General features: G+C 42.4%; 2 protein-coding genes across 5 annotated transcripts in view; one reads left to right on the top strand and one right to left on the bottom strand.

The window, feature by feature from the left end:
- Rock2 (Rho associated coiled-coil containing protein kinase 2) overlaps positions 1 to 3,225 on the top strand; it is a 95,803-nt gene extending 92,578 nt beyond the window's left edge. The window contains exon 34 of the mRNA XM_076942090.1: positions 19 to 3,225. Within this exon, the coding sequence (XP_076798205.1) occupies positions 19 to 22 (4 nt within the window). The 3' untranslated portion in view covers positions 23 to 3,225. The remainder of the gene's footprint in view (positions 1 to 18) is intronic.
- Slc66a3 (solute carrier family 66 member 3) overlaps positions 1 to 14,230 on the bottom strand; it is a 30,165-nt gene that overhangs the window by 14,395 nt on the left and 1,540 nt on the right. Inside the window, exons 2-7 of one of the 4 annotated variants that reach the window (XM_034514547.2) lie at positions 13,036 to 13,118; positions 12,896 to 12,965; positions 10,698 to 10,755; positions 8,423 to 8,543; positions 7,266 to 7,307; positions 4,035 to 5,295 (exon numbers count right to left, since the gene is read on the bottom strand). In XM_034514547.2, the coding sequence (XP_034370438.1) occupies positions 5,204 to 5,295; positions 7,266 to 7,307; positions 8,423 to 8,543; positions 10,698 to 10,755; positions 12,896 to 12,965; positions 13,036 to 13,118 (466 nt within the window). In that variant the 3' untranslated portion in view covers positions 4,035 to 5,203. Of the gene's footprint in view, positions 1 to 4,034; positions 5,296 to 7,265; positions 7,308 to 8,422; positions 8,544 to 10,697; positions 10,756 to 12,895; positions 12,966 to 13,035; positions 13,119 to 14,230 lie in introns of those variants that run through there. The other 3 variants (XM_076942094.1, XM_034514550.2, XM_076942095.1) reach the window with 3 other exon arrangements.

Here is a 14,230-nt window from a genome sequence, read left to right as displayed (position 1 = left end):
TTTTTCCTTCTTTTCTAGCTAACTGCCTTCTATGAAAGCAGTTATTGAAGGTGATCATATTCTTCCAGCCAGAAGACTGAAATATGATTTCTCAAAACTTAACTAAAAAGCTATATTTTACTGAGACACATACATACACCGCATGCACATGCTTGCGCTACCTTCCCCCTTGAAATAATTACAAATCATGGAGAGGTTTTGCTGGGCTATTTTGAAACAAGTTGAACAAAAAATGGTTGGTGAGTAAAGGTGTCCTACAATTCTCCCAGACTTGCTTCATAAAGCTCTTGGCAGTCACACTACATTGCACAGGATTGAGAAGAGTTTAAAGAAATCACATTTCAGCTTCAACAGAGGGTTTCACCAGCACATTAGCCAGAAGAATTTGGGAGTGAATCCCACTACAATGATGCTGACTGCATCTTTAAGAAGTGACCATGATGTTGTGTTCATGTATGTATATACATATGAGTTGAGCCTCATATATATATACACATACATACACATAAACACATTGTACTGTAATACTGCAAGGTTTTTTTAACTTACCATTTTATTTTTTATACACATTAATCAGATATCATTATTTCAGTTGCAACTATGCACTTGTATAAAGCCATAATGTTGGAGTTTATATCCTTCATTCATGTACCTGATAAGGAGTTGCATGTTTGTGTAAAAAAAATAACTGTAACAAGAAATTTGAAGTTAATTATTCCAGTTTCCTAATGCTTAAGGTAGGCAACGTTACCCATTTTGAATGCCTTAATTTAATTTTCTCTCCCTCCAAATCTCAACCTTTTTCTATATTTAACTAAAGAAAAACAAGTGTTTACCAGCTCTTAGGACGCAGCTTGCTTTGTGGGGAAAGTAGTATACTATTTTATGTGTAGTAGTTATTTCAGTGTTGGCCTATTTGATGTATAACGGTTTTTAATGTACTTGGTCATAGAAACAATAATGGATTATGTTGAAACTAAATGTGTGTGATGTACATCTGTTACTATTTTCATCCCTTTTTACAGACTTCAGCTAGTCTGTGACTATAGAATATTTCCTTTGCTTTGAACTTGCTGGTTTCCCTAGATGTGTTTTTATTTATGGTAAAGACAATTTTTCACATTTTCATTCAAGATTCAAAAATTGTCTCAAATATAAGGAAAACTAACATGTACTATGTAGATACATTTTAAATATTTAAATGTGATCCTAAAACAAACACCTGTGTATGGCAGTATTTCAGCTTTGATATCTGGGAATAAGCAGCCTCAAAAGTGCTTAATTTGATTTTCACTTAAGTTAAATGCCGCTGTGGCTAGAGAACAGGTGGGATCTGTCCTGCCATGCTACTCGCCCAGGTAAGTATGCTTAACCCCACAGAAGAGTGTAGCAGTGGGCATCAGGCTCTGTACAGATGCAAAGTTCAATATGATGTTGAAATGTTTGCCTGATATTTTAGTGAAGCCAGTAGACATTTTTGATTGCTTCCTTCTGGGGTCAGTGTAGAGATGTTGTAAAAAGTTTGGTCCTTGTTATAGTTACTATTGTTGAAATAGTGGCATTTGGCCCACTGATATACTAAATCCAATTCTGTGACCTTCAGATGGCCCAGTTTGCATCTTTCATGCTGTATGTTAAGATTACATGTACATGTCATTTCCCTGGAAGCAGCTGTGCTCTGGTTTGGAATACAACTTGCTTCTTCCCTTCCCTCCCTCCTTCCTTCAGGTTTAAAAATGAAAATATATAAAATTTATATAGAAGAACTATTTCCATTCATTAGAGTTGTTTAAAAGGAGACTGAATTAATATTTTATATAAAGATTTTGTTACTATGGGAGGTTCTATCGTATTCTGAATTGGAGAGTATATATATATATATATTTTTAATAAACTTTATTAAGGTGAAATAATGTCAAGTTTACAGATGAATAATTGAAGTATTTGAGTAAAAAAGGCAAAAGTTTTAATTTTGGATGCTGTTCGTGTATATATGTATAAGAGTTTGGAGAATCATGGTGTGATACAACTGTACAAGGCAATTAATGTGAAGGATACAGGGGAATAAAACATTCTGAGGGGTGAAAAAAAATCTCTCCATGGAGCATCTTCACATATGGCTTAATAGGGATTTATAAGGTTATTTGTCTAACAGTCAGAATTCCAAGTAAAAACCACATGACCTTAGAGAGGTATTTGCTGCTTCTGCTGTCATTTGCATGTACGTGGGTGCATGTACCTGCCATTTTCTCCCCAACCCAACAATCATTACAAGAACAACCTAATTTTGTGCCAGTTTTCTTTTTTTCTTGAGGCTTCCAATCCTTCAAGATAAATGTGTATCAGCACAAATAACTGCTTCCTCTGTTCGGTCCCCCAGAGCTGTAAATACTTGAATTTGGGACCTAAAAGACAGGGAATGCTGGGTTTCCTTAGTTGGATGCTATTCTTTTGCTTTGTAGAAATAAAAAAGATATAAGTAAAAGAAAAACTTAAGTACCAGTATTACTGTTGAATTAAATTAATGTAGAATTAATTTTTATGCATTAATTTTCAGTAACATCTAAAAGCAAGATTTAAAAAAAAAAATCTGTGATCCCAAGGGAAGGCTGCTGTTTGTGGCCAGTCTTTGAGAGGCCACGGCCCTAGAGGGACTTTTCAAGTCTCAGTTCATGTGTAGATCCTAGTGAGACATGCTCGAGACTGCCAAACCAACTGAAAATGTCATACTGCTGCTGTCTGTTAGGATTCCCAGGGGGAAGTAAGAGAAACTCAGACACTAATTAACCCTACAGAGATGGTTTAAGCAGCATGTTGAAGCCCCCAGTAAAGCAAGTAGCTTTTGAGCTTCTCAGGCCCTTGACTGCTACTGATTCTCTTTGTCTGTCTGAAGATGACTTCAGCTCCCCTGGCTTGTGGAGGTGCCACAGCCAATGTTAAAGCACTTTGACAAGCACTGTGTGACAGTGCTGAGTGTTGTTCCCTGAGACCTCGCCTTGTTCCCTTCCCTTTGGTGACTTTTGTTTGGAATTGTAATAAGTTATAAACTGCATGATTTAGAGAGTCATCTTGGACCATCCCTTTCCCCCAACCAAAAATCATCCCCTCTTGATTTATTTTTTATTTTGTTGCATCTTTGTAGTAATGTAATTGTATTTTTATGCCTGCTTTTTGTTTAAAAAATAAATAAAAAAAACTAAGATGTAAGCATCTTTTCCTGTGAAATAGTTGTGGAGTGCTGCAGCTTCTTAACCTGTCTCCTTAAAGGATGCTAATAGTAGATTATGGTGTCATCAGAGTCACATCACTTCTGCCTTAGTTCCTGGAGAGTTTAGTTCTAGAGTCCGCCTCCAATTCACTTTGGGTATGCAGGCTTAAACATCTGGTTCCAGATGGGGAGTGTAGAGGGCACAGAGTGCCTTTCTGTCTGAAAATAGTATGATGGACACTCTTCTAGAAGGTGCCTTACTGGGAATCTTTTGTTCTAGGGTTGGGTATTCTGTAAACTGGAGACTCTGTCTGTCTACTTGTTGGTTTGAAACACAATGATAGTGTGTGTGAGATAGCTGCAGCAACTCAGATGTTCCTTCCAAAAGTGGGAAAGTAACCGGTGGTGGGATGCATGCTGGTAAACACAGTGAAGAGATGAGGGCAGAAAGAGGAGTCTGAGGCCACCTTGGCAACTAAAGGGGAAGGTTTTGGGTTTTGTTGGTTGTTTTTTTGTTGTTGTTTTTATTTAAAGGAATCACGTTAAGTAGTGATAAAAGTCCTGTTTGAATATATCTAAAACATTTGTTGGAGTAAATACTACAGTTCATATTAAGTTAATTAACAGGTTAATGGTCTGATTGTCAGTATGTGTAAGGAAAGATGAACTTGGGTTTTGTTTCCTGGCACTGGTTGAAATAACCATAGAATGATTTATGTTTAGATGTAGTATTTCTCTCCTCCGAGTCCAGGGCAACTGACCTAACAAGATTAGCTAATGAGTTATACCTACCTGACTGAAAATTCAGGACAGCTTAAAGATTCAGTGGCATTCAACAAATTAAAGTTTATTAAATATAGAAAAACTAAACATTTTCCAGTAAACATCATTTACTTTGTTACAGTATACCAGAATAAATGACATTCACATAGAAGAAGAAACTGAGCTTTTAAAGGTTGGATATATAAAAATCAGAGGGAGTACTGTAGACCACAATGCTTAGGATATGCTTAGGATATTCTTACTTTAGTATGAATAAAATCCCTAAGAATTGGATAGGACATAGCAATAATCTTTACTGCATGTATACCTTCCAGTAGCTAAAACCAAACTAAGTTCCAGAAATGGTAATTGTGAGATTATAGCCCTTTAAAAAAGGTGACATTGTGCTTAAATTGAGAGACTGTTGAGATTTCCTCAACTAAACAGATGGGGCTCTGTTTAGGAATTCCCTAAGGCACACTGTGTTGGAGGACTGCTTAGTATATGTACCCAGTCACATCTCTGCATACTTTGATAGCCCTGCTTGGCTTGAGAGGATGTTATACTGCATTATGACATACAAGGCCAAGCCCTAGTTTATGGAAGAGTTAAACTGCCCAGGTGTGAACAGTTCCACTTGTGACTGAGCAGACCCCTCTTATTGTTGGAAGACTACTTAATATTCTGAAAGCCACAGTTGTAGATGTAACTGGCTCTTCAGAGAATCCAATCATGACTTGAAGATGGCTTCTTGGGAAGGCATCATTTGCATTGTCAAAGTCAGGTATGGTGGTCCACTCTAGTCCAGCACTCCCAGTGCTCAGAAGGCTGATGGAGGATCATAGGTTGGAGGATAGCTTGGGCTATATATCGAGACTTTATCTGGGGGTGGGGGGGGTGAGGCAAAAAACCCACACACAATCCAATCTAAGCCCTCCCATAACCAAAGGGAGTAGGGGAAGGAGGTTGGCATTTTCAACAAGTGTCTCTTTCCCTCCCTCCTTGTCTTTCTTCTCTTAGTTTGCTGTGTAGCCCAGGCTACCTCAGACTTCCAAGTGCTGGGATTATAGGTTTGCACTTCCATATTCAGCTAAGTGGCTTTTTCAAGTTTAACAAACCTGATTTAAAGTTTCTGAAATGGTTGACTAGTAAAAGATTTTAAATGTAGCAGTGAAAAGCAATGTGTCTGGTCCAGTCATTTGAAGTCCACTTTGTGTATAAAGAATACATCTGTCATTCAGCTTTGGTGACAGACTTCCGGTAGTGAAGTACTGTTGCTGTTACCCATATATTTAAAGCCAACATGATCACAAAACGTATAAGAACTGAAATAAAAAGAAAATTCCAATGTTAAAAAAAAAAAACAACTGGACATTATACTGCTTTAATTAGAAGCCTATGTAAAGTTTCACCCCAACCCCAGACAAAACAATGAGATTGTGAGAACATTGGTTCCAGACACTTCTAGCTAGGAAAAAGGACTTTCCTGTAGAAATGCCCGCCTGGACACTCAGGCATACATCCTAAGTGTGTTTTGAAGTGCTATGGCTCTGGCTAAGAAGTACAACTAAGACCCCTTTGCTTACGTCTTGAGGACACGGCTGTCTCTAAATGCTGCATTCTACGAAGACCATTTTAGTAAAGTGGTGGGCCCTGCTTATGGATATGTGAAGGAGGCTGAGGGAGGAGGACTGCTTGAGGCCCAAGTAAAAAGCCAACCTGGGCAGCACAGCAAAGATTGCATCTCATGAAACTATATCTGAAAAATCAGCCCAGTGTCAGTACATGTTGTATAATGAAGTCACCACTTAAAAATGTGACTGAGAGATCATGAGAACAGTGGCCTGATGTGCCATGTAAGACATGAAGGCTGTGTTTGTTTTATGACAGGTCTCACTGACTCAAACTCTGTAGCTGAGAATGGCTTCATACTCCTGATTCTCCTGCATCTGCATCCCAAATGCTTGGATTACAATTTTAGACACATTGAGAATTGAAGCCAGAGCTTCCTACATGCAAGGCAAGCCATTTTACCAAACAAGCTACATACATACGGCATATTAGCATGGGGGGGGAGGGGGGCTCGTATGTAGCCCTGGCTGTCTTAGGACTTTTTATGTAACCAGGTTTGCCTTGAATTCCCAGAAATCTGTCTGCCTCTGCTTCCCCAGGGCTGAGACTATCGGTGTGTACCTCCACACCCAGCAGGCCACTCTGTTTTTAAAAGTACTCAGAAACGGGTGACAGATAAGAAGCAGCCTACAGTGGGAGCATTCTTGGTCTTTTAAATACTGGCTTTTTTTGTGTAGGTTCTTTGCTGTTAAATTGTGTCTTTTCCGTCCTGTGAACTCAAGTCCCAAGAGACAACAAGGCCTGTCTCCTTTTCTCATCACTAAAGTCAGAGCTGACAAAAGTACAACCTCCCAAACGGGACTTCCCTCTTCTAAAGCTTGCTTTCTCAATGAAAGGTCTAGTGCTGAGGACATTTACTGGGTAGGTTTCTGTTTTGTCACTTTTCAAAGATGTTGTTTTGGGAGAACAGCTTAAGGAATTAATCAATCCCTTTCAGTTAGGCAAAGTATTTTCTTAGCTTTCTTGCATGTGTGTGCTCAATGCTTTAAAACACAGTTGGAGGTGTCTTTCAAAGGCATGTCTTAATTTCTTGTCTCTCTGGCTCCTGCCAGCCTCCCAGCCAACTTCCTGCTCCCCGTGTCCTGAACTACTTGGTATGGCCAGCCCTGGTCATGTTGGGTGTTACTCCTCTTATCAAATCCTTATTTAGCTTTTAAGACCTTGCTCCTCTGCAGATTCTGCTCTCAGCTCCCTCAGAGTACAAGAGGGCTCTTTCAGCTACCCGACCCTTTGGTCTCTCTCTGGTGTGTCTCATTTTTGTTTTGGAGACTGTTTGTCCTAGGCAGACCTAGCTCTTTTGCCTTAGCTGCTTAAGTGTGTGGGACTACAAGTGCATGCCACTACACCTATGCCCTATTCTGGAAACCCATTTCACAGCATAATTCGGCAGTTAATTGTGGGACTCCTGTCCAATTTCTTTGTTGAAGTAGAAAATCCAGGATGAGAATTGACTCCCTTGGGTATGTTCCTCCCCAAGGACTGCAAGGAGTAGATGCTTAATAGAGACAGCCACCACTGTTGAGGACTAAATGTATGTTATTTTGTCTTTTGAATCTGTAGCCCAATTTAATCATCTGGATCTGTTAAGCCTTATGATAGATTCCACGTGGAGACCCAAGTCTCACCAAAAAATGCAAATAGGAAGTTAAAAGTTTTTACTTACTTGTCAGGTCATTGGTGGTCATTAAAGTTGTTATTATCCTTGCTGTAAAAGAAAATTCATAGTAATAAATAACTTGGTTCTCACACATTTTGGTATTTCTATTTAGCTCATGCCTTTCCATCTTACTATAACCATGTATACTAAATTGTTGAATGACATTGATGGGATCCTTATTAATACTGTATTGTGTAACCAGTGATAAGCCATGTACCCTGACCTAGTCATGTAGAAGCTGCACACAAAGGCAAAAGTCATTTGTAACAGTAGCTGAGCACTGCCAGGGAGGGTTTCAATCTCTCCATATGCCTACCCTAAGAAAAGAAAAGAAAAAAAAACCTTAAAAGTCTCATTTGCATATTGAGCTTCCAGGCACTTTAGCTGAAGAAAGAAGGATTCCACTAATTTAAAAGTTGTGTGTGTGTGTGTGAGTGTGTGTGTGTGTGTGTGTACACATGTGCACACACATATTACAAAGATACAGGTAGAAAGGCTGGAGAGATGGCTCAGTGATGAAAAGCACTGACTTGGTGGGTTCAATTCCCAACACCCACGTGGGGGTATATAACCCTAGTCCCAGAGGATCTGACCTCTTTTTCTGGCATGTGAGGGTACCAGGTATGCATGTGGTAGTGCACATACATAAATTTAGGCAAAACACCAATATACATAAAAAATTTTTAAATGTTTTTAAAACCCTATGTTTTGAGACAGGGTCTCATTGTACTACTGCCTGGCCTTGAACTCCCAGAGACCCACTTGCCTCTGTTTCCTGAGTACTGTGACTAAAGGTATGTACTACCATGCTTGGCAAAAATTCTTTAAGCATCAAACTCCACCTCATCTTTTATAGGTAAGAAAACTAAGGCTTGGAGAAAACAAGCTTTTCCTGTCTAACCAGTGTTTTGTGGGGTTTGTAGTTGTTCAGTTCCTTTTTCATTAACAACCCTCTGTAATGAACAGGACCCTGGGTAACAGTTGAAGCCAGTACTCAGTCAGCTGTAGTCTGCATTACACCCCCTTGTACACAAAGGTACCCTTAGCAGGTTCTGTTGAATAGTTAATTACAAAAATATTCATATGAAAAAGATCTCAGACAGTTAATTCCAGGAAGATGCTGATATTGATGAAACCCAGTCCCCAGAGAGTGGTTATCTTACTTGCACAGGTGTAGGCAGAGAGGCCCCAGGTCAGTGCGCTCACAGCTCCCGGATCTTGTACCTTCCACAAATACTGGAGCTGGGCAAACTTACTGGCTGCACTAATGACTGTGCATAAATTCTATTGTGGATAAAATGAGAGAGTCAGGAACCTAAAAAGATAAATGAGGGAGTATAGTGCTTTGCTTACTTTTTAATTTTTTAATTTATTAATTTTTTTTTTTTTATTTTTTTACATTTTATTCTCTGGAGAGGGGATACAACTCATGGGAGCCAGTTTTTCTCCCACCATGTGATCCTGGGGATTGAACTCAGGTTGTCAGGCTTGGCAGTAAACACCTTTAACCACTGAGTCATCAGCTCAGATACAGTGCTTTCTAAGCCAGATTTTCAAGGTTTGCCATCCCCAACCTGCTATGGTTTGAAACCTCAATTTGGTGAAGAATGACTCTCAGCCACCTCTGTGGTAGGGAGTGAATTGGCCAGAGCTAATGGAAAAATCACAAACCTGGCTGCAGACTCACTTGTCCCCTACTCTAGGGAGAATAGAGGTGCTATATCGTGGGATGGCACTTAACTGACCAACTTCCAAACTAGCCACAGGAGCCTTGTGTCTATTTCCCATCCTGAGTGCCCTGTCTCCTGTTACCTCTCAGAAAAGAAAGCCTATCAACCCATCAGGCCCCATCTCCACAGCAGCTTCTAGGCTCAGACAGGCCAGAAGGAGGCCACTGCAGTCACTCAGACTGAGAAGGGTGGCATGAGCAACATTCAAGAATTCAGAACATATTGGGAAGGACCACGGAAAGTGAGGTATTTGAAAACAAGGTGAGAGAACCAAGCGAATAGTAGAGACCCTGATCTATAGTGAAAGTTTGAGGATGGTGCATGCAAAGTGGGGTGGAACTGGCTTTCATGTGAGTGGCAGTCCCTTGACAGGCTATGGAGGATAGTACCTGTTCTGTTTTCTGCTGGGACAATAGCACCTATATGGCTGGCCTCCATAGGTCCTTGAGAGTGAGAGATGGAGCTATACAGGGAAGAACCATGGAGCAAGGAGTGCCGGAGTGTTTTGGGGCAGAGGAGAGGGTAATGCCATTGCCAAACCTAAACAGACAAAACTTAACAGTGGGAGCTGGGCACAGGTGGCTTGAAGAAAGGCTGGCCCCAATCAGAGAAGCCTGTGAGTCTGAGAAATTGGGCTACTGAATAAAGCAAAGGAAGGGGGCCAGGCCAGATCAGTGTGGTAGTTGGGGGGGGGGGGAACAGAGAGACAGACACCCCCCCAAAGCGGGTTACAACGTGGCCATGTCTGAATGGACAAGCTGCTTTTGAGTGTTTACTTGTCATGACAAAGCCAACTTTGAGATCAAGGGGTAGTATGAGACTGGGCAACAAGAGAACGCTGGTAGTGTCAATACATACTCAAGGGAAACCATGTTTTCTCACAAAACAGTCCAGTGCAGGCAAGGGACTGGTAAGAAGCAGAGATGTGAATAAGATGCATGTGGCCATTGCAAAGTACCAGTCCTCACTTCTGCCAGGGAGCAGGTGCACAGTTACATTCTTGTAGAGGGACTGAAGGAGAAGTCAGAGTGGAGGAAATGGCAAAGTTAATCCTTTAACAATTAAGCTGCCAGGGATGGCAAAATGGCTCAGTGGGTGGGGAAGATTGCTCTTGGGCCTGATGACCTAAGTTCAGTCTCTGAAACCCACAAGGTGGAACGAGATACCTGACTTGTGCAAATGTCTGATGCATCCCCATATCGACATGATACATGCATCACATCATTAGAAAGGTTGCAAACTGTAAGCACCCTCTTTAATTACTGGCCAAGGTTACCTGATAATGAATGGCCTTAATGAAATCAGGCCGGTTGGAGGGGGCCACAGAAAAACTTGAGGGAGGTTGTGACCATTTGTAGTTGTCAGGATACAATGACATTTGCAAACTATATAGGATAAGCAAGATTGATGAGATTAATGTCCAAGAACAATTGTCTTCTTCAAGTTTTCATGCTTCCTTGGCTACTAAGGGAACATACAGAGAAACAAATTGGCCTGAGTGTTTCGCTGCCTGTGGGGAGTGTGTTGTTCTCAGGAAGGAGAAGGCATATTTTGCCTCTGTAGCCATGGACTCTAACCTGAAAAACCTATGATGTACGTCTCTGGGCCAATCCAACTCCATGGTTCCCTTCAGAGAACCACTGCTCTGAAGTGATGTGGGACAGAGAGATGGCATCTGCTTTTTCAGTCTGTTAGTGGTGCTACTCACCATGGCCAAGTCGATGATCCATTTCTGCAGGCTGAGGATGAACCAGGAAGACACAAATCTGGTCAAGTGCTAAGGGACCCAGCAATGAGTCACTGATAGGCCAGCCCACCCCTCCCATCTTCCATCATGTCCTGAACAGACCAAGCCAGACCACAGAGGGTGACACAGAAGACAAGGTAGAGTGGGGGAACTGTTCTTCTGGACAGTGTGTAGTTTGGGAAAGACGCACATGAACATCTGGTCTGAGTTAAAATTATGAAAATTATGGAAGAAAATTATGGAAGAAAACACAGACCTGTGTTCACACACTGTAATCTGGGACTAGAAATATTCATAGGGCTATAACTGTTTTTTTTTTTTCCTTTTTGGTTTTTTTGTTTGTTTGTTTTTCTGAGACAGGGTTTCTCTGTGTAGCCCTGGCTGTCCTGGAACTCACTCTGTAGACCAGGCTGGCCTCGAACTCAGAAATCCGCCCGTCTCTGCCTCCCAAGTGCTGGGATTAAAGGCGTATGCCACCACTGCCCGACTTTCTTTCTTTTTAATAAGTCATTTTTGTTTATGTGCATTGGCATTTTTGCCTGCATGTGTGTCTGTGTGAGAGTGCTAGATCCCCTGGAACTGGAGTTACAGACAGTTGTGAGCTGCCATGTGAGTGCTGGAAAGTGAACCCGGGTCATTTGGAAGAGCATCCAGTGCTCTGAACCACAGAGCCATCTGTCTGGCCTTCCCTGTCTGCTGGTTTTCTGACCATGGGGACATCTCTAAGGCACTGTCAAAATTAAGCACTTACAAAAAAGGTCCAACCTTGCATAGGAGAGGTGTTCTGCAAAACTTGAGTGCTGTGTGTGAGCTTTTTACTGAAGCCTCACCCCTTTCCCACTAATTCTGTTGTAAAAGCACACTAGTTGGGGTATGCAGTGGGAGGTAAGGAGGAACCACTTTCCATCTGGCATGTGTAGGAAGCTCAGTGACTACATGAAACAAAGGGACCAAGCCAGAGCACAAAGATCAAGCTATGAAGGCTGGGGGAAGGGGGACAGTTGGGGGGCCATGGTCCAAGTAGCAGTGTCTGGGAAGAACTAGTCACTTCCTACTACTTGGCCTTGGGTTTCCTTCATTGCCTTGTCCACCTCTCACATGCTCTCAGCATACAGAAGAAAGACAAAGGTGGCTGAAAATAATGGTCACATGGTGAAGAGATGGCCTATGCCAGGAGGCAGCAATGGCCAGCATCCAGCTGTGCTAAACTTATTAAAGCATTCTCTATGCAAAGTGTAGTGGCACAAGCCTGTAATCCTAGCATTTAGGAGGTGGAGACTGAAAGATGAGGAATTCAAGGTCATCCTCAGCTACACAAAGATAAAGGCAACATCCCTTTGAAAATGACCTCAGAGCAGAAGTGGACCACAGCTATGCTCTCCCTCTTTCTTTGGAGGGGAATTTTAGCCAGGGGTTTAATAGCAATGAGACAGTTTTTGGTAAAGACTTGCCCAGTCCCTTGGGCCTGTCACTGTTAAGCCAGTGTGTGTCCATGTCATGGAGGCAGCAGGATTAACTGACTGCCACTACCATGCAAACACTTTCTTGCCCTTTTAAGGAGTATGAAATTCAAGAAAGTGAACTTAATCTGACATGAAATCTCACCCTTTGCATAGAAGGTTCCACCAAGTGGCACAGTCTGAGAGGCTGGGCATTCTGTACTTTAAGCCTTCAAACCAACACAACCACCCAGATAACAAGGCTCAGCCTCTCAATTACAGTTTTGCATAGGTGTGTGATTAGTGGAACCCATCCGGCCCATGCTTACCCACTGAGAGGCACCTGCCAGGTGCATCCTGCATGGGACTTGGTGCCAGGAACACTCATGTTATTAATCCCCTGGGGACATGCTCTCTGAAGGAAGGAGTGCCCAAGACAAGCACTCTAGGTGGAGCTTGTTGCTCTTGGGGTGACTGCACATTTCTCATGGTCAACAGGGACACAGCAAACCTACATCCCACTGGGTCTTGGAAGGCAGTGGGGCATCCTATTATAGGGATAGCTCTGGCTGCAACTGTACTAACCTAAGGTATATGTCAAGACTAGAATTTGTGATTCTTAGTGCTGAGGACAAAATCCAGAGCCTCTTGTGTGCCACAACTGAGCCCCCTTCCTTAGCCCCTTCATCTCTATCTCCAGCTCATATGCAGGAAGGATACACAGCCATGTAGGGCAAGGCTTGCTTCACATTCCCATTGAAATGAAAGACGAAGAGCAGAAGGACAATGTCTGAAAGAAGAGGCTCTGTGAGATGGGCAGGGCAGCAGGTGGGAAGGCTGGGGACTAAAGGGCCAGTTACCTTGTGCGATGAGAATGGGGTATTCCAGGTAGGTGAGCAGTGGGTTCCCATAGTAATGTTGATAACGAAGGAAGACCAGAAACCTGCAAACAAGAGATGCATATATTCACAGCCCATCCTGTGCCCGACCCCCCAGACACTGGTACATTTACCCAATACTAGTCTATGTGGTCTTCATCATATGTGTGATTTACCTGAGGATAGACCTTCAGGCCAAACACCTTCAGGGTAACCTACACTGCCTTCCACATCATAGGGATCACTTGGGGAAACTAAGGTCCAAAAGACAAGGCCATGTGAGGACCCAAGGGTAAGAGTCTCACCAGGAGATGTTGCCCTAGTTCTGGTTGTTAGGCTTTTAGGGGGACCCCTGTGCCCTGGGGATGGTGCGTAAGTACTTCTCTGTTTTTAAGGTTTTTCCAAAGCAATCATCAACCAGGCATGGTGTCTGTGGTGTCATTAAAGTAGGCTCTGCCCAAGATCCAATTCCTTCAAATCATGATTTTAGAGTTTTAGCTCTCAGGTTGAAATCTAAGGATGCCTTATGCCTCCATGACATAATCCCTGGAATATGCATGCTGGTTTGACAGTGGTGCCCTTTAGCATCTTCCTGAGCCCTTAAAGACCATCTGGCTAGTGAGTGGCAGGCAGGTAGGCAAGCAAGGCCCAGAAGGGAAGCAGAACTGTAGTGACCACCCTAGCCATGTAGGGAGAAGGAGGGGAAAGGGAGCTGAAGAAGGGAGGGAGGAGTCAGAATGTAGACCGACTGGATCCCACTAGGTTGCCCCTCCTATTCCTATTGTTCCTACCTCTGGATTAAAACAATTTGAACTGCTTGAGGATTAAAGAAGGAATGCGTATAGGGGCCCCAGAAGGACCTTCAGAAAGTTCTCACGAACTAGGAACCATTGTAGTAAACTGCTGGCGGAAGTAGGGATAAATAACTACTAGATTTCAGTGGTGGAGCATACTCGTGCCTTCTGACCACAGCTGGTCTTAACCCTGTCAAACCTCGAGGGAAGGAAAGGAGACCTTTGGGAGTTCCAGAAAGCCTACTATCTACACCACTATCGACTGCAAGACCCTTCCGGATCCCGGGGAACATTCCATAGTCAGAACTGTTTTCTACTGGGGTCAGCTTGTTGGATTTGAGACCATTTCTGGTTAAGTTTACGTGTTTAAAGCCAGGCAGCAA

Source organism: Arvicanthis niloticus, chromosome 11 (genome assembly GCF_011762505.2).
Source record: "Arvicanthis niloticus isolate mArvNil1 chromosome 11, mArvNil1.pat.X, whole genome shotgun sequence".
NCBI lineage: Eukaryota > Metazoa > Chordata > Mammalia > Rodentia > Muridae > Arvicanthis > Arvicanthis niloticus.
The sequence above is the reverse complement of the archived record's forward strand: the minus strand, read 5'-3'. Positions and strand labels throughout refer to the sequence as shown.